Consider the following 26,214-nt stretch of genomic DNA (forward strand, 5'->3'; position numbering starts at 1 on the left):
GAATCAGGACAAGCATCCTTTGGACAAACTGTGTCCTCTGGAGAAACTCTGCATCAGGCCACCCTTTCAACACTTCTAAGGATTTTCTCTATCTTATCTTTGTGACTCTGCAAGCTGCTTTGACTCGTTTTTCCAGCCTAGATGGGAGATAACTGACATTTGCCCAAATTCCAGAGACACAAGGCCAGACAAATCCCACCCCTACAGACATGCCATTGCAACTCTTCTGGGGTCTTCTTACCCTAAAATGGCACTTCTCCCAGGCCAGGTACCTGCATCCTTCAGGTTTTCTCGCTGTAACACAAATGTGCATGCTTACCTCTGCAACGCGAACAGTTTCACCAGGAACAATTTGGAATTGCAGTGGCCACTTCGGGGAATTTTTGACTTAAACAAGATAGCTTACTTGAAAGGTCCCTAAGAACAAAGCATGAAGAAAGCTTCAAGAGGAGATTGTTTATCTCATTTGTCTAAGAGAGATCCTTTTGTTTAATGCCAAAGATAGCCCTCTGTTTTGTTTCCATACTTTGGTGATTAACAAATGCTGGCTTTTTAAACAGACTTTTGATAAAATTGCCCAGGGCCTGAGTTATTGTCTAAACCAACTTTAATGTCACTCAATTTTGTGTGTATAGTTCAAAATTCTTCTATATATAAACATTTTTTCTTCTCCTTTCAGAGGGACCATAATTGGCCTTTTGGAGTGTTCATTTCTTATTTGTCTAAAGCAGGCTCTCTTTTATTTTTATTTATTTTTTTCCTGTTTCTCCTTCTCTATTATTCACTCTCCTGGGAAACCAAAGATTAATTCACCAAAACAGTCATTCATTTTGTTATATTCACATTCTATGAATATCTAGTCCAGACAAACCATCAAAAATGCCTGAAAGAAAGAAAAAAATAGTTAAACTGTGATACTTTTTGTGGACATTAAAAGTATTTTGTGTAACAACCTTTATTACTTTAGTTACGAAAACAGAAGCAGAGGCTTTATCTTCAAGTTAAAAGAAGATAAAGTTTATAGTATGATTCAGAATCTTGAAAAACTAGCTTAAAATACAGTCTAATGTTAGCACAATGTTTTGCTTTGTTTGTACAAGGCCAGGGTTAAATTTCTTTTAATTAAACTTCCTGAATTTCTTACTTTGGTTTTATGAGTTAAGTAAGATTTAACTCTTTCCATAACTTGTTTGAAATTTAAAAGTATGCATATAAAATTGTATTCAACTGAAATGAATGATAATAATGAATGCCTTTTTAAGGTTTAATTTTGTGAAATTCTACCAAGCTAAAAATCGTAAGGATTTAATGTATTAACTAAAATTGTAATATCTTAACCTAAGACCTTAGACAAACAGCTAAATTAATTAATAATCTTCAGATGCCTAGACAGTTTCTAAAGAAGAAACAGTTACAAAACATCGGTCACCAAATATAATATTGAAACTTATTTCTTAGTATAATAATATATAAACATATAAAAACAAAATATGCAAATGCCTTTGAATGAGATTATGTGTATGTATTCCTTTTTTTTTAAATTAAGTTCCTAATAACTATTGTTAATTGCTTTGTGTTATCATTTCTTGACTTAAGATACTTATGACTTATATTTTTTCTCCTCAAATAATTATTCTTGATTCTTCCATTTCCAACTTCAGTCCCCAAATTCAGAATAAAAGGTAATTAATATGTCTTTTTTGCCTAAACTACCTTTGGATTTGCCACAATGGCCATTAGGTATCACAAAATTTGCTCTTTCATCTAATGAAAGAAGGTCAGCAGGAATAATTATGTTTCTTTTTAAATCCTTTGAATTTTAATTAATTTAAGAACTCTTAATTTAATGAGTTAATTACAAAACTCTTTGTAAACTGAGCTTAATATTTAAAAATGATAAATGAAAAAGAAAGTTGATTTCCCTAAGTTGATTATACTTAAGCAAACCATGCTAATATAAATATCTTTCAGGTATTATATACTTTCTGCATTAAAAGAAGAGTGCTCATATTTAAGCATAAATACTGCTATAACTGTCTATCAAAAATTTTTTTTCTAAGATTCTAGATTCACAAACCCTTTATCCCTTTTTGTCACGAAAAGCCTGAACAAGCACTGGCAGTTCTGACTCAAACACATCGGACACCTGAACTTTATTTCTGTCTTGCATTAGATCCGGTAGCCAAGGCAAGGCCACCTCGTCTAAGTGCTATGGCCACGGTGACAAAGTCTGAGGAAAGCCTTAGTCAACCTAGTTCTAGGGTCTCCACTAAACTTAATACTTGCCCCACTCTATGGACTCTTTTGTTGATAGAAATAACTCAGGAGCCTCCACTAGCCACCTAACCTCTTCTGTGGTTTTGTTGCTTCCCCTTTACACATCACTATCCTCTGCTGTAATTCTCTAACCCAAACACTCTCCTTGCCTCACCTGAAGAAAAAGAGTCTTGTGTTTGGTTGCCTCTTTTAGGAAGTTATCTATAGCTTGCTTGGACCTTCTGAAGTCTCCCTTGGATATCCCTGATTTAATTTCTTTGTGGTTGGTTCATACTTAAAAAGGAAAAACTAAACAGTGCCAAGCAGGCTATGCTAACACTTGAGTTTACCACTGAAATGTAAGCTCTTCCCAGGAATAAAATCAGTTCAGATTATGTGCTGGTTTGGATGTATTTTGTCCCCCCAAACTCATGTTCTTTAATGCAATCTTGTGGGGCCAATCATATTAGTGTTGATTCGGTTGGAACTTTTGGATTAGGCTGTTTCCATGGAGATGTGACCCACCCAACTGTAGGTGATAACCCTGATTAGATAATTTTCATAGAGGTGTGGCCTCACCCATTCAGTGTGGGCCTTGATTAGCTTACTAGAGCACTATATAAGAGCTCAGAGAGAAGGAGCTAGCTGCTGCAGCTGATGCAGACATTTTGGAGAATGCCGTTTTGAAATACAACCCGGGAGAAAGCAGACGCCAGCCATGTGCCTTCCCAGCTGAAGGTTTTCTGGACACCATTGGCCATCATCCAGTGAAGGTACCCTATTGTTGATGCCTTACTTTGGACACTTTATGGCCTTAAGACTGTAACTTAGACCAAATAAACCCCCTTTATAAAAGCCAATCCATTTCTGGTGTTTTGCAAAATGGCAGCATTAGCAAACCGGAACAGATGGCTAAGTTAATTGCCCTCACCCTGACCTACCAGCCTACAAAAGATAAAAGAACACATATTTATACTGATGTAAAATATATGATTTTGGATTAGATCATGAATTCAGAATGCCTTAGAAATAAATGGATTTCCTAACATGGCATGAAAAAAACCTTGAGATACTTTTCTATGACCTAAGGGTTAGCCATAATAAAATCAGAGTTTAGCAAAAATGCTGCCTGATCTTAACTACAATAAAAGAGAGAAACCGGCATTGCTGAGGCTGGGCTGTTCCAATGCATGTCCTGCCTGCCACTGACAATCCTGGCAAATCTGTAAACTTAGAATATGGACAACCAAAGCCCCGAGGCCCTTTTTATTATCTCCAAAAGGTCTGTGAGTGTGTTCTGGTTTTCGTTGTTGATTCTCAGATTGCAAGCAGGCTTTACTTTGCTGGAGAGCTATAGCTGTCATGGTAGAAAACAACTGCTTAATTTTGCATTCCCAACTTGGGGCATTCCAACTGATCTCTCCAATAGTAGAGATACATATTTCACTGGTACAGTTACTAGAGAACTGTAAAGCTTGGCTTTTTACTTAGAAACTTCACATCCTTATCATCCACAAACATAGGGAAAAGTAACAAAAACCGATGGAATTCTAAAACCTGCAAACTTCCAATGCCCCAAGTATTTTCACTAACCCTGATGGTAATAAGATCGATCCCTTCTAGAATCCACAAATTATCTCCTCCCAAGTTAACAGGCTGCCTCGTGCATTTGAGAATTGCTTCCAATCCGAGATTCTATCTTATTACAATCTAATGTGACTAATCATGCAGAGGATTCAGATGATACCTGCAGCTTCATCACCAACAAGTACAGGTTCGATTTCCAAAACATCTACTTAAGCAGTGAAACTAGACATTCGGTCTTCTGTAAAAGACGTGGGAGGAAAACCCTCCTTGGAGTTCAGTGGGAAGGAGCTTACCGGGTACAGCTAATAACACATACAGCATTAAAACTCCAATATTTTAAACTTTGGATTCATGCTTCCTAACTAAAAAGGCAAACACAACAGTCCTCTAACTACCAGGAGTTCATCCCTTTGAGGAATTTTAGAAATTCTGCAGAAGCTGCTAACTTCCAGAAGTGGTCAGCTTCCACCCAAGATAACAGAACAAAATTTATTTTCCGATTCATTAGCACCCTCTTTCTTTCCCTTTGCTACTAATTTTGCCTATTATTAAACTTTGACCCCCCTCTATTAATTAATGTCATCTCTCTTATCATCATCCTGTTATTTCTGATCCATTGTGCTCTTCTAGTACTTAAGAAAAAAACAAAACTCTCGTGTGCTTTTCACCAACCATACCCGTTGTTTTGACTTTAAGTGATTTCTAAGAAAATTTAATAACTGTTCTTTTAAACACTTCAGAAGGTAAATTTTCTTCTACAAATCCCTTCTGATATTTGAGTTTCCTTCACATAGTCTTATAAGAATTGTTGATTGCCCACACCTCATCAAAATGCTTCTGCTGCGACCCTTACAACCCTGTCGGCACAACCTAACCCTTTATGAGAAGAACAAATACTAAGCTCATTCTTGCTAAAAGAGTTAGTTTATTTCTTTCAGAGACATTCCAGCTTGCTTTGCAGGAACTGTTTAACCCCACTCAGGGAATCTGCCTACCTCAAGTGCTGCTGCTGCTACCACCACCCAAATAAATAATTCTTAAATTTCCAATGCCAAGATAGACTTTGCCCCATTAGGTACCTTTTTCATTTGGACATCAGGCTGACATCCACCTGCCACCCATTAATTTGTCCTTGTCTTCAAGATAATTGTTAGAGAGTGTCAGATGTTTAAAACCATCATCCTTCCAGCGAATCATGTTTCCCTGAAAAGAATACACAGAAACCCCCAAAAGACGTCAGCACAGTCTCCTTGAGAAGACTCCTAGGAGAGAGAATTGACTCCCTTTCATGTGTGCTATGAAAGCAATGATTACTGCAGCTGAGATCAAGAAATTGGAAAGGATCACCCGAAACTTGTCTCTGTTCCTAACAGAAGTCAAACATTATACAACTTCTTCTCTGGAAGCCCAGGTTTAAATGTAAATGCATTAGGCAGAGTTGTCATGGGTGATCCTATAGTCCTTAATTTCTTCTTAGCTAGCCTAAGGGAAATTTATGCTAGAGAAAACCCTTCTTGCTGCTCCTGTGTAAATACTACAGAAAATGCATCTGGGAGCGCTTGAAAAGTACAGGTAGATTTGGGGGGACATATTTTCATTGCCTAGATATGGTCATCTGAGCCTCTATCTTCAGGGTCTATTTTAAGAACTAATGAGCAGTTTTATTTCTTCAGAGTCCTGCTTCTTTGAATTCTATCCCAAAATACCTAACACAGGCCCGAATCTTATAATAATTCCTTTCCAACACCCTCTTACTAAGATACCCCACAATTTCCCATGGTGGGCATTCTCCCTTGATGCAACAAGTCAATAAACCTGACTTTGTCCAACTATACGTGTGCTCCTGATTAGTTTAATTAATTAATGCTCTTTGATTAGAAGACATTGAGCCCAAGAGTGCACATGACAATCTAGAGAATAAAAGAGGTATGTTAAAGCATTGGTTAATATAACCTACCCAAAGAAAATGTTCATAAACACATTTCTGGTGCAGCAAGAATATTTTTTTAAATTCTCCCTCAGAGACCCATGTGAAGATTAACTCAAAAAACATGGTGTGTATGCAAATGACATCGAAATGACATATTTAATTCATCACAACCCAATGCGTCTTGCACAGAAAATGAATCCCATCAGATGTGTCTGTAAAACAGAAGGCTTCCATTATCAAATCAGCCTGAGAAACACAGCAAGATCCAATGTATGTTAAAGGAGATTCACAATGTATGTTAACAGCTCTATGGCATCTTGCAGAAAATAAGCCTGATTTGTCTAGAATCCCCCACCACCCTTTTTAGACCTAGAAAACTTTTCACATTAGTACATTCCAACATCCCATAGAACTAGTGTTGAACACAGTCTTATCTGGGAAATACTCATGTTATTATACAATTTATCAGAATACGATTTTGGTAGAAGAGAAAGAGAACCCCTACCCAATGGGTCAGACCAACCAGGAAGGGGAGCAGGGGAGTGTGGAGTTCAAGTCTTCAGTGTCAGGGAGATCTGATTTGAATCACAGCTCTAAACACTTTATATCAGCATCCTTGGGCAAATAAGCATGTCTGAGCATTGGTTACCTCATTTGTAAAATGGGGATAAATAGCATCTTTTCCATAGGGTTGTTAAGGATTATATGGGAGAATATGGAGAGGGTTTTAGCACAGCACTTGGCACTGAGTAAGTGCTCCCTAGCTGCTCCACCATCATGGACGAAGGTAGGAATGGTCAAACTGCAGTATCTGTCATCCCTGACCACCAGGGATGAGTTGATGATGCCAACTCTCATATTCACTTGAAGTGTAAAAAGTAGACTCCTATTGGTGTCTTCTAGGTAATTTCCTTCAGATTATTTGGACATGTTTACAATGCAAATCTCTCCGACTACACCATTCCTTTCTCTAAGTCTAGTCCTACCAGGGAATTTTCTGATGATCCATCTGCTCGGCCCCACCTCTCTGGAAACGGGACTGTGGGGATCATGAACTGGAAGATTCCAATAAAGGGAAAGCACAATCCCCCAGGATAAATTTACAAATCAGAGCTCTGGGTTAGAAATTAGTCCTCTGTTGGTGTAAATTGATTTCTTGCAGAGCTGAGGATCAGATCCTATTTCTGAAATGACCCTTGGGACTGTAGTTCTGACTACATGGATAATAACTCTCTCCTTTTGATCTGTTTGGGTGGTGGGGAGAATGGTGAGGCTGTTAGCTGGGATGCAGAGCACACCCTCTAGAACTCAGAAAAGAGTTCAGGGCTAAAGATACAATCAGGGAGAGAGCTATGTGGGCGCTGGAAGCCAGTGGAAGGAATACAGAAAAATGAGAAGCTAGGAGATGGTGGCTTAACTCAACTTTGTAGAGAGTGAAAGTTTCTATAGGTTGGTGGGGCCAGGACTGAAAGATCCCACCCAAAAGCAGAGAGTGCACAGAGTTGAAATCTAGAAGGGGCACAGGCAGCATGCACAAACTAAGTCCATGAAGCAAATGTGGAGTGTGGAGCTGGTTTAATATCACAATTGTGTGTCAGTTCTGGGTGGACAGACACTAGAACCAGGGTTAACACACAGAGCCTAGAGGACAAGAAGACAACAAGGCACAGGAACTAAGACTGGTGTGTGGCTATCCAGGGGGATTCTCATGGGAGGTTCCCATTGCAATGTGGCCCTTTTTTGAAAAGCCAGAGACCTGTCCATATGGCCAGACAGAAACAACTTTAGTCATAAAGACACTGACTTTGGATCCAGAAATCTGATAGAATTTTAGGGAGAACTTATATTTAAGAGGCCAAGGAAGGGAGTGAAAAAGTAGAAATAGACTTGAAAGGAATAAGGTCCTTAAATTCTTTGACCACAAAAGTCTGCTCTCAAGACCAAGAGAGTGTGCTAACGGCAGAGAGGAGGACAGCCTGGGAGGGATGCCACCGAGCCCTGGATTGTCCCTCACTGGGGTGGGGCAAGCCTTCGGGGACTCTGTCAGCTGCAGATGCTTGGCAATTCCCTTCATAGGCATGGCAGACATGACCACAGACAGAGGCCATCCAAAAAGATGGCAACAGGTGGTCCACCAGGTGGCAACTGATGCTCAGGAACAAGAGAGAAGCCCAATTTTTGAATTGGGGCATGAGATCAGGATCAGCTCAGCACACAGAATAACCCTGAGTCCCAGAGCTGCTGCATTTCCTCTGCCCGAGGTTGGGACTGGTTCTGGGCCCTGCAGAGGGGCTGGCTGGGATGGCGAGTGAGCATGGTTGACAGATGTCAAGCAGCCCCAGCAGGAGGGACAGCCCACCTGCAGAAGCTGAGACTGTGACACTAAGAGTATTTTAATCCCTGGGAAGCTAAAGAAAGAAAATATACAAACACCTATCCTAGAAACCTCCTTCAACTAATGGCCACCGGCTAGAAGCAGGGATAGCCCATATTCAAAATTCCATTTAGCTCCACACCTTCTCTTGAGAAACCTTTAAAAAAAATTCTGATTGTTCTTTCTTACTCTTTGACTATACCACACCATGATCTTTTACTAGATTGTAAAAAAAGAAGGAAGTGAAGAAGGAAGGAAGGAAGGAGAGAAAGGAAGGAAGGAGAGAAAGAAAAAAAAAAGGAAAAAAATTCCTGCCAGATGTCACTATAAAAATCAGCCAGACCAATTAAGCTGAGAAATATATGAAGAAGTAAATTCAGGGCAAATTGGTAAATAAATTGACAGCAGAATTTCCACTGCCGTAAAGGGAAAGTGAGCAGTTACTGTACTGAAAGGGACTCAGAACAAAAAGAATTAAGGCAGAACAAAGAGAGTCTCCTGCAGCTTTACTGGTAATTAAACAACAAAAAAGAAAGCATAAGTAGCAGCAGCAGATGGAGATTCCATATTTCAGCTACAAGCAAACCAACTGTGCTGTGTGACCAGTTAAACTCTGATGAGAAAGAACAGCAAACACTGATGCTTAGAACATTTTCATGATCGTAGATAGCAGAGTCACAACCATCCAAAACCTTACAGAAGTTATTTTTATTCACATTTGCAAAAAAATAACTTTTGCTGCATCCCCATGGGATCGTTAGACATGGTGCAAATTCCTCCACCTCCATCCACACTGATGGTGCACCTGCAGCTGTGAGCACCTTCTGTTCCGAGACACAAGCCTGTCCTGTCTCCAGAACCCAGAAGACTAGGTACACTGACACAGACATTCCAGGACAACCACAAACAATCTGCAATTAGTAGTCCAGTTGACATGACATGGTGGTACATTGCTAAACAGCAGGTAATCTTCCTGAGGATAAAGGTTGGAGCAGTTTGCATACCTTTACAAGGAAGAATTGATGGAATTTTGTGCAAAGCATCCCTGAAGAGGAGGTCAGCAGCACCTACCTCCCAGCAGCTTCTCGGAGGAGGCCTGGTAGACCTGCGTCTCCATTTGCTACTATGTGGCATTCCGAGTCTTCCACTGGACCACCGTCTCATCTCCAGGATTCTAATTCCCACATTGACAATCCTTCTGCTAAATTGACATCACGTCCCTTGGCTGTCTGGTTGCATCTGTACTGTACTGCATTGCATCTGGAACATCAACAACCTTGAGGAACATCAACTTCGAGCCAACCAGACTTGGCTGAATCTTCCAGAGCTCTGAAATAGACAACACATTTCTTCTCTAAGCTTACCATCACCTCAAGCCAGGTACTCCTTCATTCAACAAGGAGCAATAGTCAGCTGGCGATACACATATTCTGTGCTAGGCACTCTACCAAGCTCATACATGTTTAATTCAAAATAAACCTTGCTACTCTTACTTGATTATTTTATAGATGAGAAACCAAAGTGCAGAGAGGGGTAATAGTTTATCTGCTCAAGTGCATACAGTTGGTTAGTGGTGGAATGGGACTTGAACCCGGTTGTCACTTCTGTGATTTACAGTGCTGCCCTGCCTCTCTTTTAGCCACATGTACTAGGTCCTGTGTACATGACAACAAAGAAGACACAGTCTCTAACCTAAATGAAACTTTGGGGTCATGAATGAGTTGGATAAGTTGACATACAAAGCTCCATGATGTGAGAAGAGCCATTATAAAGGAAAATAAAGATGCTATGGGAACGTGTTGGAGGGCCCCACCCAGACTGAGTGAACAAGGGAGATTTTTAAGGTTCAGAGGGGAAAAGTTGACTGATGAGAAGGGGCTAGGGATTCAAGGCAGGGAGAAAAGGATGTACAAAGGCCCAGAGTTGAGAGCACATGGCAAATTTAGGGAAGTGCAAGTGATATACAGTCTGAGCAGGATGAGCTAGACAGACAGGCTCAAGAGGGGCCTTTATTCATGCTAAGGAGTTTGGGTTTTATATTGAGGGCAACATGAGCCCCTGAAAGCAGAATGATGAGCCGATTTGCATTTTAGAGGGGTGAATCTGGTAGCAGATGGAGGAAAGTTTAGAGGGAGGCAAGCCTGAGTGCAAGAAGAGCAGAAGAGATGCTCGTGTGATTGTCCGGGACAGTGGGGTGGACAGACATCATCAGGATTGAGAACTGATTATGCTTGTGGATGGAAAATATATGGAAGATCAGGGAAAAGGGGAGTCAAGGATCTTCAGATATTTTGGGGGAAGAGTGGTGCCTTTGATTAATGAAAGGAAAACAAGAGGAAGAGGCTGCATGGGGGGCAAATAAGGAATTCAATTTGGGACATTGTTTATTCAAGGCATTTGTGAAACATTCAAATGGAAGTGTCTGCTTGCTATCTAGAGCTGAGAAGGAGGAGCTAGGTGAGCTTGAATCTGAGGCCCATCAGCACTTGATGGGTACTAAAGTCAGGGGAGTGGATGAGCTCATGAGGACAGAGAGTGAAAGAGGGCCAAGGAGAGAACCTTGAGGAACATCAACAATTAAGGGATAGGCAGAGAAAAATGGAAAGATGACCAAGAAAGACTGCCCACAATGATAAAGGAGGAATCAAGAAATCAGTATCCCAACAGCACATTAAAAGAATGCTACACAATGTCAAATGAGATTTATCCCAGGCATGCAAGGATAGTTCAACATTAAAAAATCAACTAATGTAATACACCACATTAATAAAACAAAGGAAAAAAACACATGATCATCACAATTGATGCAGGAAAGGCATTTGACAAAATCCAGCACCATTTCTTGATAAAAAAGAAAAACACTCAGAAAACGAGGAATAGGAGGGAACTTCCTCAACATGACAAAGGACGTATACGAAAAAACCCACTGCTAACATCATACTGAATGGTGAAAGACTGAAAGCCTTCCCTCTAAAATCTGGAACAAGACAAGGATGCCCACTGTCACCACTGTTATTCGACATTGTACTGGAAGTTCCAGCCAGAACAATTAGGCAAGAAAAAGTAGTAAAAGGCATCAAGCTTGCAAAGGAAGGAGTAAAACATTCCCTATTTGCATATGACATGATCCTATACACAGAAAATTCAAGAAAATCCACAAGGCTACTAGAGGTAGTAAATGAATTCAGTAAGCAGTGGGGTACAAGAACAACATGCAAAAATCGGTGGTGTTACAATACAGTAGCAATGAACAATCTAAAAAGGAAATCAAGAAAAATATTCCATTTACAATAGCAATTTAAAGAATCAAATATATAGGGATAAATTTAACCAAAGATGTAAAGGACTTGTAAACAGAAATCTACAAAACATTGCCAACAGAAATCAAAGAAGACATAATTTAATGGAAAGACATTTTGTGTTCATGGATCGGAAGACTAAATATTGTTAAGATGTCAATTCTACCCAAAGTGATTTACAGATTCAATGCATTCCCAATCAAAATTCCAGCAGCCTTCATTGCAGAAACAGAAAAGTCAGTAATCAAATTCATATGGAAAGTTAAAGGGTCCTGAATAGCCAGAACTATCTTCGAAAAGAAGAACAAAGTTGAAGGACTCACACCTCCCAATTTTAAAACTTACTACAAAGCCGCAGTAATCAAAACAGTGTGGTACTGGCACAAGGACAAATATATAGACCAATGGAACAGAATTGAGGGCTCAGAAATAAACCTTCACATCTGTGGCCAATTAATTTTTGACATATCTGCCAAATCCACTCCACTGGGAAAGAATATCTCTTCAACAAAAATGGTACTGGGGAAACTGGATACCCACATGCAAAAAAATAAAAGTGGACCCTATATCACACCATATACAAAAATTAACTCAAACTGGATCAAAAAATCTAAATATAAGAACTAAAATTATAACACTCATAGAAGAAAACATAGGGAAGCATCTTCAGGGCCTTGTGTTAGGCATTTTTTTCTTATGTTACACCAAAAGCACAAGCAACAAAAGAAAAAATAGATAAATGGGACTTCCTCAAAATTAAAAACTTTTGTGCATCAAAGGACCTTGTTAAGAAAGTGAAAAGATAACCTACAGAATGGGAGAAAATATTCAGAAACTCTATATCAGATAAGGGTTTAATATTCAGAATGTATGAAGGACACCTACAACTCCACAACAAAAAGACAAACAAGCCAACTGAAAATATGGGCAAAAGGCTTGAATAGACATTTCTGCAAAGAAGGTATACAAATGGCCAATAAGCACATGAAAATATTCTCAACATCATTAGCTGTTAGGGAAATGCATATCCAAACCACAATTAAATACCATTTCATACCCACTAGAATGGCTACTATTAATAGAAAAAACAGAAATACCAAGTTCTGGTGAAGATGTGGAGAAATAGGAACCCTTGTATATTGTTGGTGGGAAAGCAAATGGTGCAGCTGCTGTGGAAAACAGTATGGTGGTTCCTCGGAAAGCTAAGTACAGAATTACCACATGACCTGGAAATCCCACTTCTAGGTACATATTCAAAAGATTGGAAAGCAGGGACTCGAATAGATATTTGCTCACCCATGTTCATAGCAGCATTATTCACAATTGCCAAAAGGTTTAGTGTACATCAATAGATGAATGGATAAACAAAATGTGGTATATGCACACAATGGAATATTACTCAGCTGTAAAAGGGAAAGAAGTCCTGATACATGCAACAACATGGATGAACCTTGAAGACATGTTGAATGAAATAAGCCAGACACAAAAGGACAAAAATTATATCATTTCACTTATATGAAATAATTATAATATGCAAATTCATAGAGTTAGAATATAGAATATAGTTTACCAGTGGCTGGATTGGGAGTAGAGAATGGGGAGTTAATGTTTAATTTGTACAGAATTTCTGTTTGAGATGATGAAAAAGTTTTGGTAATGGATAGTGGTGATGGTAGTGCAGTATTGTGAATGTATTTAACACCACTGAATTTTATACTTGAAAGTAGTTAAAATGGGAAGTTTTTAGGTTGGATATATGTTACCGAAATAAAATAAGCCATAGGACTGTACAAAAAAAAGAATGAACCCTAATGTAAACTAGGGACTACAGGTAATAATATAATTATAATAATCATTCCATCGTTTGTAGCAAAGATATTACACTAATGCAAAGTGTTAACAATAGGAGGCACTGGGTGTGAGGATGGATATTATGGGAACTCTACTTTTTGTATGATATTTCTGTAAATCTACATCTTCTCCATTAAAAAAAATATTTTTTTAAAGAAAAGAAAGAAATGTTAAGGAGGCCAAGAGAAGACTGCTTTAAGGAGGCAAGAGTGGTCAATGGGGATAAAAATTATACAGATGACTCAGAAACAAGAAGGTTATCATTGATCAGAGTGTCTCGTGGAAGCCGAAAGGCAGGAAACTGATAAACGACTGGCAGTTGAGAAGGACACCACAGTGGGGGGGGGGGGGGGGGGGAGACCACGTTCTCAAGCTCTGTGCCTGAGAAGGGTTTGTTGCTGGAGGAAGATTTCATGTCAGGGAGGGGAAATGCATGCCTTCTTTTCTCCTAAGCCACCTTGATTCTTCCTCTCTGCCCATCTCCCTCACGTCAGTCTCTTTCTCTGTTCACGCCACCTCCTCTCTCTTCAAACATCACACACTTGGAGCGTGAATGTGCACTGTACATCAAGTCAAGTAGACCTGGTTGGCCTCCCAACCCTCCCACTTTCTAACCTTTATCCGCTGAGATGCAGTTTCCTCACCTTTAAAATGAGGCTAATAAAAGCTATCCTCCAGGGTTGTTTGTTAAATGAAAGAATGTGTTCACGATGCTTAGCAGCTGGTCGACCAGATGCTAGTTTCCTCTGCCCCTGCCTAACTGTGATCTTTCCAAATTCTGTCCTATTTGTCTTTGTCTTTTTACACCTAAAGCGTCAGCTGGTGGGTTCACTCAACTTCCCAGTCTTCACAATATGTCTGTCCTGCTCCATCTCTACCACCTCAACCAGACCCTCCTCTGAATCTTCCTCAGATAAGATCATTTGTTCCTCCTCTGCAGCCTGTCCCACTGCTCATTACTCAAACTTCCTTCTCCTCAGTCTGTAGATGTTGATTCTCACATCTTTAAAACCTCCACTCCTCTGGCTTCTGTGGCCTTGAAACCTCATGATTTACCGTTAGCTGAGCCCATTCTGAATCCATTGTCACTTCTTCACCTTGTTGTGGACACCCGCGGGACCCAGCCATGCTGCTCAGTTCTCTCTGCTCCTTCTCAAAGGAGTCACCTACCAGGGGGCTTCACCCACCCCTCTGCCTTTGACTCCCGGGCATGCCTTTTTACATCTCAAATTTATTTTTCATTTTATACTTTGTCAATAAGCTTCTTCTCAGTTATCTTGTTTGCTCCTCTTGGCTATCTTTTGAAATAGGTGGAGTTGGTATTAGTATCCCAATATTATAGATTGAAAATGCCAAGAACAGGAGAATTTCATGGGCTTTTCCTGAATTCCAACCTGAGCGATAATCACATATCTCCAGTTAACTACAGTAGGGTAGTCCACCTCAAATCCCACCTGAGAGGTTTATCCTCCTCTTCAAACTGATCTCACTCAGCTAGTGACCAGGGCTGGGGTGTTTTCTTTCATTTTTCTCTTTCTTTTATACCTCAGATCCAATCAGTCAATTGAGTTCTGCCCATTGTTTCTCTATGATGCATCTTGAAATCTATCCTTACTCTCCATGTACGAGCCACCATCCTAATGTCAGACCTCATCAGCCAATGCCTAGAAAACTGTTAGCATCTCCTGACCTGTACACCATTGCTAGGTTAAACCAATTAATACACCATTTTTATTTCACCATGAATTGATAACTGCTTAGCAGACCAAATGCAAAATCCTCAACCGGAAATGCAAGACTTTCCATCAGTCAGTTCCAACTGTACCTATATTCCATTATGAGAGTCAGTGCCAACTAGTGGACAATGAGATGACAGATGGTGGAAAGAGCACTGGGCTCTGCAATCCTGTCTGTCCCATTCTGGGTGAGGTTGGATGGCTTAGCTTCATTGGGGAAGCTTGTCTGTAGAATGGAGATAATTATGCCCCACTCCCAGCATCTGGAGAGGGCCCTTAAAGGAGCAAGTGTAATAATGGATGTAAAAGCACTTTGAAAACTGTGAAGCTGGTACTATTATTTCCATTTTCCTGCTCCTCACCACCAGGCAGTCCACACCTGAATTCACACTTCTTGGTGCATGTTCCTGTGCTTTCCACACAGCTCTCTTTTGTCTCTGCTCTGCCCCTCTTCTCTCCTTGTCCCCTTCCCCTAGCTACAAGGTACTCATCTCTTTCCAAGCAGAATCATGTTATTCTTCAACATCTACCCTATCTTCTGCATATCGCCTTACCCAACTCATTCTGCACACAGACCTCTCGTTTGTATTGCTCCAATAGCGTTTGCGAATAAACCACTGTAGCCTGAGATTAGTTCTTCGTGTGTTTTGCTAGATACAGTTTAGGCAGAAAACCACATTGTCTCTTCAGATTGTCAGATTTGCAGGAGGAAGAGAAAGTCTGTTACTGATTTTGTCTCCTTCATTAGGCTGAGCACATGCTCGAAGGAGTCTGGGAAACTCTCATGCACTACACAAATGAGTTACTTTAGCAACCTCTTTACACATGTGTACTAGACCCAGGACCACGGGATTTGATGGCCCATGTGAATTCACAGTCTCTTTGAGCTTATCCTTCTCCTCCATCTTTATACCTCACTGCTCGTGTGGTTGTGGGTTTGAAGTGCCCCACAGCAGAAGGCTTTTCCTGTAAGAACTCTCCTTGTAATTTCCAATTCTTCCCCACAATATTTTTCATTTTATCTAGTATCGTTAGAGCATAACTACGACTTTAGCTCCCGAGCTACTACACATTGTGAAATGACAAATGTAGTTGTTGTTAAAAGGCACGTTAAGAGGAGGGAGTTGGTGTAAGACGATAGTGCCAAATCTGTTGCTCACTCGCTATGGGATCTTGGGCAAGTGACTTATCTTCTCTGAGTCTTAATTTCCTCATCTATAAATGGCATAATAGATATGAGTTATTTCACAGGGGCTGAGTACTCACTGATGACAAGTATTTTTATTGAGCTTCCAATCTGGGACTTGGGGAAATGATTAAGGAGGTGAAAAGGATCTCAGGGCATTAGTAAAAATAAAAAGCAAGAGCTAAGAGATGATTTCAGCCTAAGGAATGGTGAAAGGCATGATAGTGCTTCCGGCTCCACTGCAGGGAAGCAGCATTCTAGAAGCAGCTAAGAGCACACACTCTGGATTTAAATCCTGGCTCTTTCATTTACTACCTCTATGGCCTGGGGCAGCTAACTATCTCCCTGGGCCTCTCTTCCTTTTCAGTAAAACGGGGATAATGCTCATAACAGTCCTTATTTCTTAGGGTGGTTGGAAGGATTAAATAGGAATATAGGAATGAAATTTGGTTTGGGGCCTGGGGCACAGAAAGCCCTGTGGAAGCACTGGTTGTCGTTGCTGAAAAGGCTCAAAGCTCCCTGAAGTTGTGGAGAAAGGAGGTGACCCTCTGGAGTGGAAGATTCTACACTCTTGCTTCACGAAACCCCAGAGGCCATGGAATGCTGAACTGATATGGGCCCCCAAATAGGGAAGTCATATTGAGCCTCAGGTTTGAGAAATGCACGACTGCCAGCTCAGAGCTCAAGTTGTAACAGGCCTCATCAGTCATGTTAGAACTGCAAAGCTTTGTTGACCTGCCTGGACTCTCAGGAATGGTCTGTGCTTTAGGAAAATTTTAAAGGAATAAAGTGAATTAAGTTCTTGGGGGATCAAAAAAGAAAGACAGATGAAAAGAACTGTGATTACAACATCTTTTGAATGGGGAAGTGAGCTGGTCTCCAGGCTTCCAGAACAAGTGGGGGTGGGGTGAAACATCCTGGGCTCTTTTCTACGGAGTCAGCACCTCTGAGCGCTGCAGAGTCTCCTCTGCCCTGTCTCCCCAAAATGCCCCCAAGAGCAATCACTTCACAGGGCCACCAGGCTTAACCCTTTGCCTTCTGAATGGCATTTTCTTCCCCCACGCCTCCTAACCCTGCCGTCAGCAACAGAGCCCATTGGTGGAAACCGGTGCTTGCAAATCTGCTGTAGTCAAGTTAACATGAAATAAGTATTTATGGCTCCGGAAGTCTCCTGAGGAGAAATCCTCCAACTCACTTTCTCTGTCCTGCAGAGATTCTCCTTAATGACTCTGGGGCATGGAGTCCTGAAATAATTGACCCTGCAAGGAGACTCAAGTTTCCCCCTTGGGCTTATGGAGAGTTTTATTGCCTTATTTTTCCCTCCTCTTTCAAGTTCTTTTAGTTTGGATATTTGAAATTTGCAGAGCTCATAGGACCCTCTTCTTCCAAATCCTAAGCCAAACTGTCCTCAGCAGACAGAAAATTTCATGTGTTGCTCATCATAGGATTTCTGAGCGTTCTTGGAGCAGCTTGACGGCCCCAAGGAACTGTGGTATAAGTTGATCTGTTTTCTGAGTGAGCCCTTGCGGCAAGGATGAGATGGCTTTAAAAGGTAATTGCCACAATAGGCAGAAAATCCCTGTGGCGACAAATGCTCCCAGCAATTTCTCCCTCTTAATTGTCTAACCTAATTGACTTCTTTTGTAAGTGGATTTTCCAACCACCCTTTGCTGTTTCTAAGAAAATTTTCCAACTACACTTTGCCATCTCTCAGATCTCTTAGGAATCCACCAGGACAGGCCAGTTGAAAGGGGGACAGCTGGCTTGCTTCTCTGACTGTCTTCCTGACTAAAGCCCACAACGCTCAGAGATAGTTCAGAAACCCCAAAATAACTTCTGAATTTCACTCTCTTGGTTTCCTATTTTGGTTCTAAAGACCAGACATGCCCTATGATAATAAATTTCTACATAGAACATTTTCTTGAACTCATAGTCATTGGGTTGTCATTTCTTCAGTTATTTCTCCAAGCTACTAACCCACACATGGCCTTCAGCTCTCCCTCTCCTTCCAGCACTTTCTCTGACTCCCGTGAACTCAGCAAACCACCAGGCCCTTGCCTGGACTCTGCCTAAAGTCTCTGTGCTTTCTTGAAACTTTGTTTAGGCTCAGTTTGGGGGTGAGGTGCTGGACGTGCAGGACACAACAGCTGCGGCCTTCTCCTAATGAAAGCAGAACTTCGCTCAGACCACAGAATGCGTCATGACATCCACCACCACAAATTTACATGGATAGACGGAAGAAGAGGCACCCCAAGAAGATGTGTATGGTCATAACTGCCACCATAGCAAAGATCTGCAGGGGTGAAAAAAGGACCACATGGAAAGTGTTCATGTGGCCAAAATGTCAGATTCTTCAAGTTCCTGTGTTGGACACATGGGTCAGCAATGGTTGCCTTTTTCTACCCTTTGCTGACAAGCTTTTCACTCTGCTCATTTGCTCGGTGAGTTTGCACATTCTCCACAGAAGTTCTTAAGAACTTCTCAAGAATTTCTTCTTAAGAATTTCCCTGTGTAGAAAGGTGCCTATGAGCATGCTTTGGGGAGAACTACCCTATGAAATTGGAGACTTTCCACAATTTCATTCTTTCTTCTGGAACATTTCAGAGGACACATGTTACCAAAGAAAAAGTCACCCCCAAGGACATAGCAGGGGCTGAACCCTCGCAGAAGGCTGGGAAGTGAAGGGAGACTTGTTGCCACCAAAAGGCAAGATTGAATCCTTCTCGCCATCACTATCCTCGCTAAAGCCCCTCGTTTTCTTTCTCAAATATTCTCCAAAAGCCAGTTTTTCTTCCACTTTCATCCTAACTACGATCACTCAGTCTCTCCAATAAACACATACAAATTCAACACAAAGAAAGTTTAACATGTGGGGAGAGCTCTGAGCTCTTTGGAGCTAGGACTTCCCCACTTTTTTTTAAAGTGTTATTTTGACACAGTGTTGTCTTCTCTCTGACTCATAACTTTTCTCAGCTCTCTTTGGTTAATGTAACATGAGTCTATGATGCTGATTGCGGATTTAATTTTCTATAAAATCTCTACAATTTTTGTCATTTTCGAATGCACTCCATCGGTGTATTGAGGAAGACTGGAGGTACATGTTCTTAACCCAATTTCTGATCTACATAAGGCCACCAAGGCACTGCACGTGTATCTGAGTCACTGATTCCCAAGAAGACTGAAAATGGGCAAATCTTATCAGAGAGATAGTACTCTACTCATTCCAATCATTTCCAAGGGATTGCGTCTACATTGGGACCCTCTGTATCCACAATGACTCAGGGCCTGCCCAAAGCTCACATATTCAAATTAAAATCCCCTCTCTTTCTCTTCCCTCCTATCTATGCATTTCTAATTCCACCAAATTGCTTACAAGAGCAGTTTGTTAAACATCATCTGTTTCCCGGAATGGTACAGAGGCACTATGATATGATGGGGATCTCCGGAGTAAGTCCCAACTGGATCCAAGTCCTAGCTCTCCCCCTTGTCTGCTGTGTGACTATCGGCCAGTAATCACCCTCTCTGAGCTATTGCGAGGATCAAGGGAGGCAGCACAGGAGAGAGCACTGAATGCAGCCGCACTGTCCCAGGCACCACACATCATTCAATGCATTCTCATTCCCGTGCCACCCTGTCTGTTGCCAAGGGAGGAAAAGTTTCAGAACTTTTTAGTATCCCAGGTGAGTGTCTAGGATAGCAAGAAGGAAGCAGATGAGGAGGGAAGGTTTTAATATGTTCGGAAAATTGAAAAACAGAATTGCCCAGGATGGTGCCCTCCGTGCCACCAGTAGATGAGGACAGTGAGTATCCTTAGCCTAAAGAGGAGAGCCAGAGGGGAGGGAGTAGGGGTGGAAGTGTGTCCCCCAAAAGATACATTGACTTCCCAACCCCAGTACAAGTGTGACCTTAGTTGTAAATAAGGTCTTTGCAGATGTAATTAGTTTAGTTGAAATGAGGACATAAGTTAGGGTGGGCCCCTTAACCCAATATGACTGGTTTCCTAAAAGAAGAGGAGAGACCCAGACAGACAGACATGGGGGTGGGGGGCATGTAAAGATGGAGACACACAGGAAAGACCATGAGAAGATAGCAGTAGAGAATGGAGTTATGTTGTCACAGCCGAGGAAAGCACGGGGTCACCAGAAGCTGGGAGAGACAAGGAAGGATCCTCCTCTAGAGGCCTTGGAGAAAACAGGGCCCCGTAGATGCTTTGATTTTGCTTTGGCTTCAGACTCCTGGACTCCAGAGCTGTGAGACAATAAATCCCTGTTATTTTAAGCTGCTGATTGGTGGTAATTTTTACGGCAGCCCTTGACAGCTAGTGCCACCCCGTGTCTCCTCCACGGCAGGCCTGGGCTCATGGCCCATCGGTCTCCTACAGCTCAGGGGTCAGCTTGAGACACCTGCCCTCCCCATCCTAGCACAGGTTGTTGTCTCTCTCCTGGACCACGGAAAGAGCCTCCCGAACCACCCCCGCGTCCACATCTGTTCTCGTCCATTCTCCAGCTGGTGGTCAGAGTGAACCTTCCAGAATGCATGTCCGACCACAGGGCTCTTCTGCTTAAACCCACCAGTTACCACCTCAGAATCAAGTCCAAACTTCAGGCTTCTCCCAGCACGGAGCTTGTATGTAGCCCCTTCTCCCCCTTCATGCCCAACAGCATAATCACCTCAAGCCTCCTGGAACTTACTCCGGTGCCTGTCTCTTGGCCATTCACTCCAAGCCTCAGCTCATCGCCTGCTCTCTCTTACCCAGGATTCTTTCTAGACATCGCTTTTCCCAGGAAGAAAAAAAAAGCTTTCTCTGTCCCCTCCAGGTGCTCCTACCGCCCCTGAGCTCCCATCTCTACCCACACACTGGAATATTCTCCTATTGAAGGTAAGTGCAGGGTCTGACGTCCACCACTGTATCCCCAGCCCTACACAGCTCAGTGCATGGAAAGATGCTCAAATACATGCCCAATGAATGACCAAATGAGGCTGTCATATAACATGCTCACTTTAGATCTCACAGTAAATATCTTCTGGGGAAACGTTTTCCAGTGGTCTTTGGCAACAAGATGACGTCAGCACACTTTTTCTTGCAAGCTTTCTGTCTCTGAAATTCCAATCTAAAGCTTGGCATATATGGTGGCAGTGGCATAGGGGTGGGGCTCGCAGCCACGAAAGGGAACCCAAATGGTGCTCTGTCCTAAACCTTGTAGGGCGTGACGCTCTTTATATCTCTGAGGGTTGCAAATTGTCTTTCTGACTCTGGGCCAACAAGTTCCCAGGGCGGACTTGTGCCTGTTATAGCTAACAAGGTGAGCCTCTCCGGGAATGGACAAGAAAGTTATTGTTAAGGTAAGACCCAAAATAAAAAGAAACCAACTTGCTTTAAAGACTCTGCAATATCTCCAAGTACTCTTCAGACAATTGTGTTTTCTGTCCTAGAGGTGCAAATGAGGTAAAATGCTGTCTCCAGAACCTCACAGAAAGAGATATTTTCATTACAAAAAAAAAAAAATCCTGTTTTTATAATGTACCATAGAGGGGATAGTGGTGGACTGGTTTCTATGAAATTCTCTCAAATTTAGTCATTAAACTTTCAGGCTTCTCCTCACCTCCCCTGCCCTCCTTAGCCTCCCCTCCCCCCTCCCCTGCCCTCCCCTCCCCCCTCCCGTCCCCACTCTTCCCCTCCCCTCCTCTCCCTCCCCTCCCCCCTCCCCTGCCCTCCTTACCCTCTTGTACTCACTGCTCAGGCCCCTATAACTGGCCCCTCAGTTAGTAATCAGACTTTTCCAAAGGAGTCAGACCATGTTGCCACCACTAAGCCAGTCTCATGCAAGCAATACAGTATGAGAGGTTTTCTTTTAAACATTGTCAAAGATTACACCACCTTCTTGATGGTTCAATTAATACAAAGAAGTTAATAGGTTCAATAGAAACAAATGTAAGCTGTAACCTAAATCCCCATTCATTGATGAATTAACTGATTTATGCATTTCCATTTATTCTCAATGGAGTCCATGTACTCTTGGTTCGGTAAAAGGAATGAGGCCAGCTCATAAGTAACTCCAATACAAAGAAGGCACGCAGCGATCAGTGCCCTGAGAAAATCAGAGAGAGCGCTGGTGGATTTCTGACATGGATTTTATAAGGCTCTGTTGCAAAGCTGACTAACCCAGGCAAAATGCTGGCTTTTCAGTGCATTACCCAGCTTAGCTGCTGCTTTAACCAAAGCTCACTGGGTAATTGCACAATCCCTTGTTAAGCTTTTATCTTACAGGCTTAGCCTTCGGGGACCAGCACACTTCAAATGTCTGGTGTGCAAGACAAACTAGAAAAGCAGAAAGAATCCCCAAGTCTGGAATTCATGCAAGATACTGAAAAAGCTTAAAGCAATCCTGTCACAGAGCCATGAGTACATTGCAAAAAAATAAAAATAAATTTTTAATTAAAAAAAAATATATATATATATATGCTTTCGCTAAAATGGGCATTACTTAAACAATGGGGGTCCCTCTTATGGCCCCACGTCTATGGGGAAACAAGATAGAAGTGTGAATGAAAACTCATGCTTTCGAGTCAGAGGGGATCTGGGTTCAAGTCTCAGCTCTTTTTCTTGGTCTTTTTTCTTTACATCTCTGAGCTTCAAAACCCTCATCTGCCAAAGGAAGATAATAAAACCTCTGCTGGTCTGATTTGAGTGAGAATGGATGGAGATCATGTATGTGAAATGATGAACTTGAGCGCAGGGTAAGTGCTCAGCAAATACTAGCTAACAGTAACAATATGGTTTGTAACAATAATGTGCAAAACTCATAGAGAATAAAATGGGCTCCTCTGTAGACAAGTGAGAGGAGTTGAGACAATTTCTTCCGGAGAACAGACAACCAGAAAGATGAACAATTCTATTTCATTCGTTTTACATTCTTATTACACATGTAGGGTGTGTTCATGATAAAAAATAAGAAATATAATATAAATATATAACTATAACATAAAATGAGAAATAAGAATTTAATGCAACTTAAACGACAAGTTTTACCACCAATTGGATATAGCTAAATTGTTGTATATAAGCTTCCTTTCATTTCTCTTCAAATATACCTAAATATTTTTAACAAAAATAGGTGCATATAATAATACTGTTTTGTGCCCTGATTTTACTTTTATCACTGCATCATGATCACCTTCCTATGCCAATTAATAAACATCAATGTCATCATTTAAATATCTGAAGATTATATATAGACATAGCAAAATTTGTTTAACTGATTTCTCGTAACAACCATGGTTCAAGTTCATTTCGTTATTCAACAAAGAAACCACGTGCCCTGGACTTAACCCCACAGAGCCAGTGCTGGTTCCACCTTGGGGAAGATCCTATCTTCTCCGGGCCTCACCTTTCCCATCTTTAAAACAAGAATTAAATCCTCCATCTTTCCAGGCTATTATGTGGATCCAATGAACCAAAATAGTCAACATGTTTTATGAACAGTAAAGTACTACATGCATGTTTATGTGCATCAAGGAAAGTGCTAAACAGGTGTTCTCCTCCATTGAGTCGGAACAAGAAGAAATTTGATTAACATACTGTTGATCAAATTAATTTGAATCAAAAGAAGTACATCCTGCTGCAGGCTGGAATTCAGTACAGCAGCAGCCTGCAGAGGAGTGAAAAAGATGAAAACAATTCTTGATTGAAGTGTCTCAACCATGAATCTTCCTTGTTTTTGCTGTCCTTGGGCTGTTCTCAGTTCCTGATTGGAGAAAGCAGAGCCCAGCTTTGATATAAATTCTGTCTGCTTTCCTTATGGGGACATGGGGTCATGAGCAGGTAAAGCCAGGGGAAGCCACCTCCTGCCTCCAAAACAGTCCCATAGATCTTTAAATTGATCACAGGGATCTTCCAATGCCCCTTGGGTTTGATCCTTGAAGAGCGCTTGCAGAGACTGGGCTTAGTTTTGATACATTTAGAACATTCTGGAGACTCAATCTCTCAAACTTCTAACCACAGAAGCCCTGGAAACAAATCCATCTCTTGAAAGCACTATTAAATTGAAACTCCCCAGCAGATTCTCATCCCAAGTGCTTATGTGGTTGAGGTGGAAGAGAGACATTTCTAGAAGTCTAATGTTCTTACAAATTTCCATTTGCATTACGTATCTAAGAATTGATAGGGATGTTTAGATGAGTTGCCTGAAATTGTGTCAGAAGCAGGAAAATATTTCGAATGACTCAAGTCAGCTGTTATATGCCGGCCACCCATTAGAATCACCTGGAAAGTTTTTGGACCAAAAACAAATAAATAAATACAGGTGCCTGGCTCAACCACCCCAAATTAAATTTCAATTATTCTAGGGGCAATTTTCTAAACTTCTTAGAATCAGGTAATTCTGGCTGGATGTGCAGCCAGAGTTGAGAGCAACTGATTGAGGTCCTGAAGGGACATTATAAGCATTGGCTCTCACACATTCTCATTTTCGTGGTGCCTCTGAGCAAAACCACTGAAATCTACATTCTCAAATTTAACATCCTCTCCCCAAAATACAAGACCCTGAATGGGAAAAAAATTATTGCTTATACAATAGAATTAACCAGTCTATGAAAAATAGGAGTCTATGTGACCAAAGATAGGAAAATGGTTGGGCAAAGTATAGTAAATCTCAATGCACTGCTACACAGCAATTTTAAATTATGTTTATGAAAACTTTATAGCAATGTTGAAAATATGTATGCTTTAATGGAAAAAAATATCCATTTGTACTTACTGTAAATGAACTCAAGTACAAAAATCACACCAATATTATACACATAAACACATACACACACACAAAGAATGAAAGGAAATACCCAAAAATGTCAAATAGAGATAGAGGCTATCTCTATTGTTAATTCTTTTTTCTTTTTTGTACTTTCCCAATATTTTTTAAATTACCATGTATATGATAGAAAAAAAATGAATTTATAGTAGAACAAAATACACCTTACTTTTCAAAAATTACTCTTTTAACTATGAATTGATAAGCAAGGCACAATTTTCAACAATAAATTAATGAAGCAAAAATAAACATGCTCACCTGGAGGTTTCTTCTTTCAGCTGCCTTGGCTTCTGCCTCTTCTCTCTCTCCCGCCTTTCTCCTCCAAGTAATCCAGCTTGATCATTTAAAAGAAAACGAAACAGCATATGATATTGTATCAGCAGGGTCAGCCAATAGCATGAAAATAGGGAACTTTGGTCAGCGCAGCCTCTCTGCTTGGTAGGGTGTAAGGCTGGCTTCCTTCTCTAAGAAGTTTGAAACTATTTATAAAACTTGGATTAGCCCTGCCCCTCTAATGATTCTTTTTATTAATCCCTTTCACAACAAATCAAAGGGATATGATAGGATAGAGTGGGGGTTTTAAGTGGCATTTTGTTCTCGCAAATGGTTTCTACTTCCATAGCAAAGTAACATCAACACCACCTTACATGGACAGCACTTTAGAGTTTGCAGACTACTTCCAACACCCACTTGCTTTTCAACTTTTGTACTCAGGCTCTGGCCCTACCACTCTGGAAAATGCTCTGTTGAAGGTCACCAATGACCTCTTCATTGCTCGTCTGGACGATCTTTTCTGGATGGTAGTTATAGTTTCCTTGGCTGCTCAAGCAAATACCATGCAATGGTTGGACTTATACAATAGGAATTGATTAGCACAATTGATTAGTTTTGAGGCTAAAAGAAAGTCCAAATCAAGGCGTCATCAAGGCGATGCTTTCTCTCTGCAGACTGGTGGCTGGTTGCTGGCAGTCCTGGCTCCTCTGCCACATGGCAAGACACGTGGTGGCATCTCCTGGTCTTGCCCTTCTCTTCTGGGGTCTGTTGATGTACGTTCTTGCTTCCTGTGGCTTTCTCTCTTTCTGTCTGAATTTCATTCCACTTCTAAAGGACTCCACGATTGGGATTAAGACTGTCCTGATTGAGGTGAGCCACACCTTAACTGAAGTAACCTCATCAAAAGCTACTGCT

The 26,214-nt window shown here is 41.2% G+C and overlaps 1 protein-coding gene across 6 annotated transcripts in view; it reads right to left on the reverse strand.

Moving 5' to 3' along the window:
- The window catches only part of CYSLTR2 (cysteinyl leukotriene receptor 2), a 61,870-nt gene extending 36,412 nt beyond the window's left edge, over positions 1-25,458 (reverse strand). For 2 of the 6 annotated variants that reach the window (XR_005211219.1, XM_037800539.1), the window contains exons 1-2: positions 25,285-25,363; positions 9,219-9,476 (exon numbers count right to left, since the gene is read on the reverse strand). Coding sequence is in view for 1 of the 6 variants with exons in the window: in XM_037800537.1 (XP_037656465.1) it covers positions 25,285-25,391 (107 nt within the window). In the remaining 5 variants the exon portion in view is untranslated. Of the gene's footprint in view, positions 1-241; positions 280-9,151; positions 9,477-23,160; positions 23,965-25,284 lie in introns of those variants that run through there. The other 4 variants (XM_037800540.1, XR_005211221.1, XM_037800537.1 and 1 more) reach the window with 4 other exon arrangements.
- Between the last annotated feature and the right edge of the window lie 756 nt (positions 25,459-26,214).

This window comes from Choloepus didactylus, chromosome 12 (genome assembly GCF_015220235.1).
Source record: "Choloepus didactylus isolate mChoDid1 chromosome 12, mChoDid1.pri, whole genome shotgun sequence".
NCBI classification, from domain to species: Eukaryota; Metazoa; Chordata; class Mammalia; order Pilosa; family Megalonychidae; genus Choloepus; species Choloepus didactylus.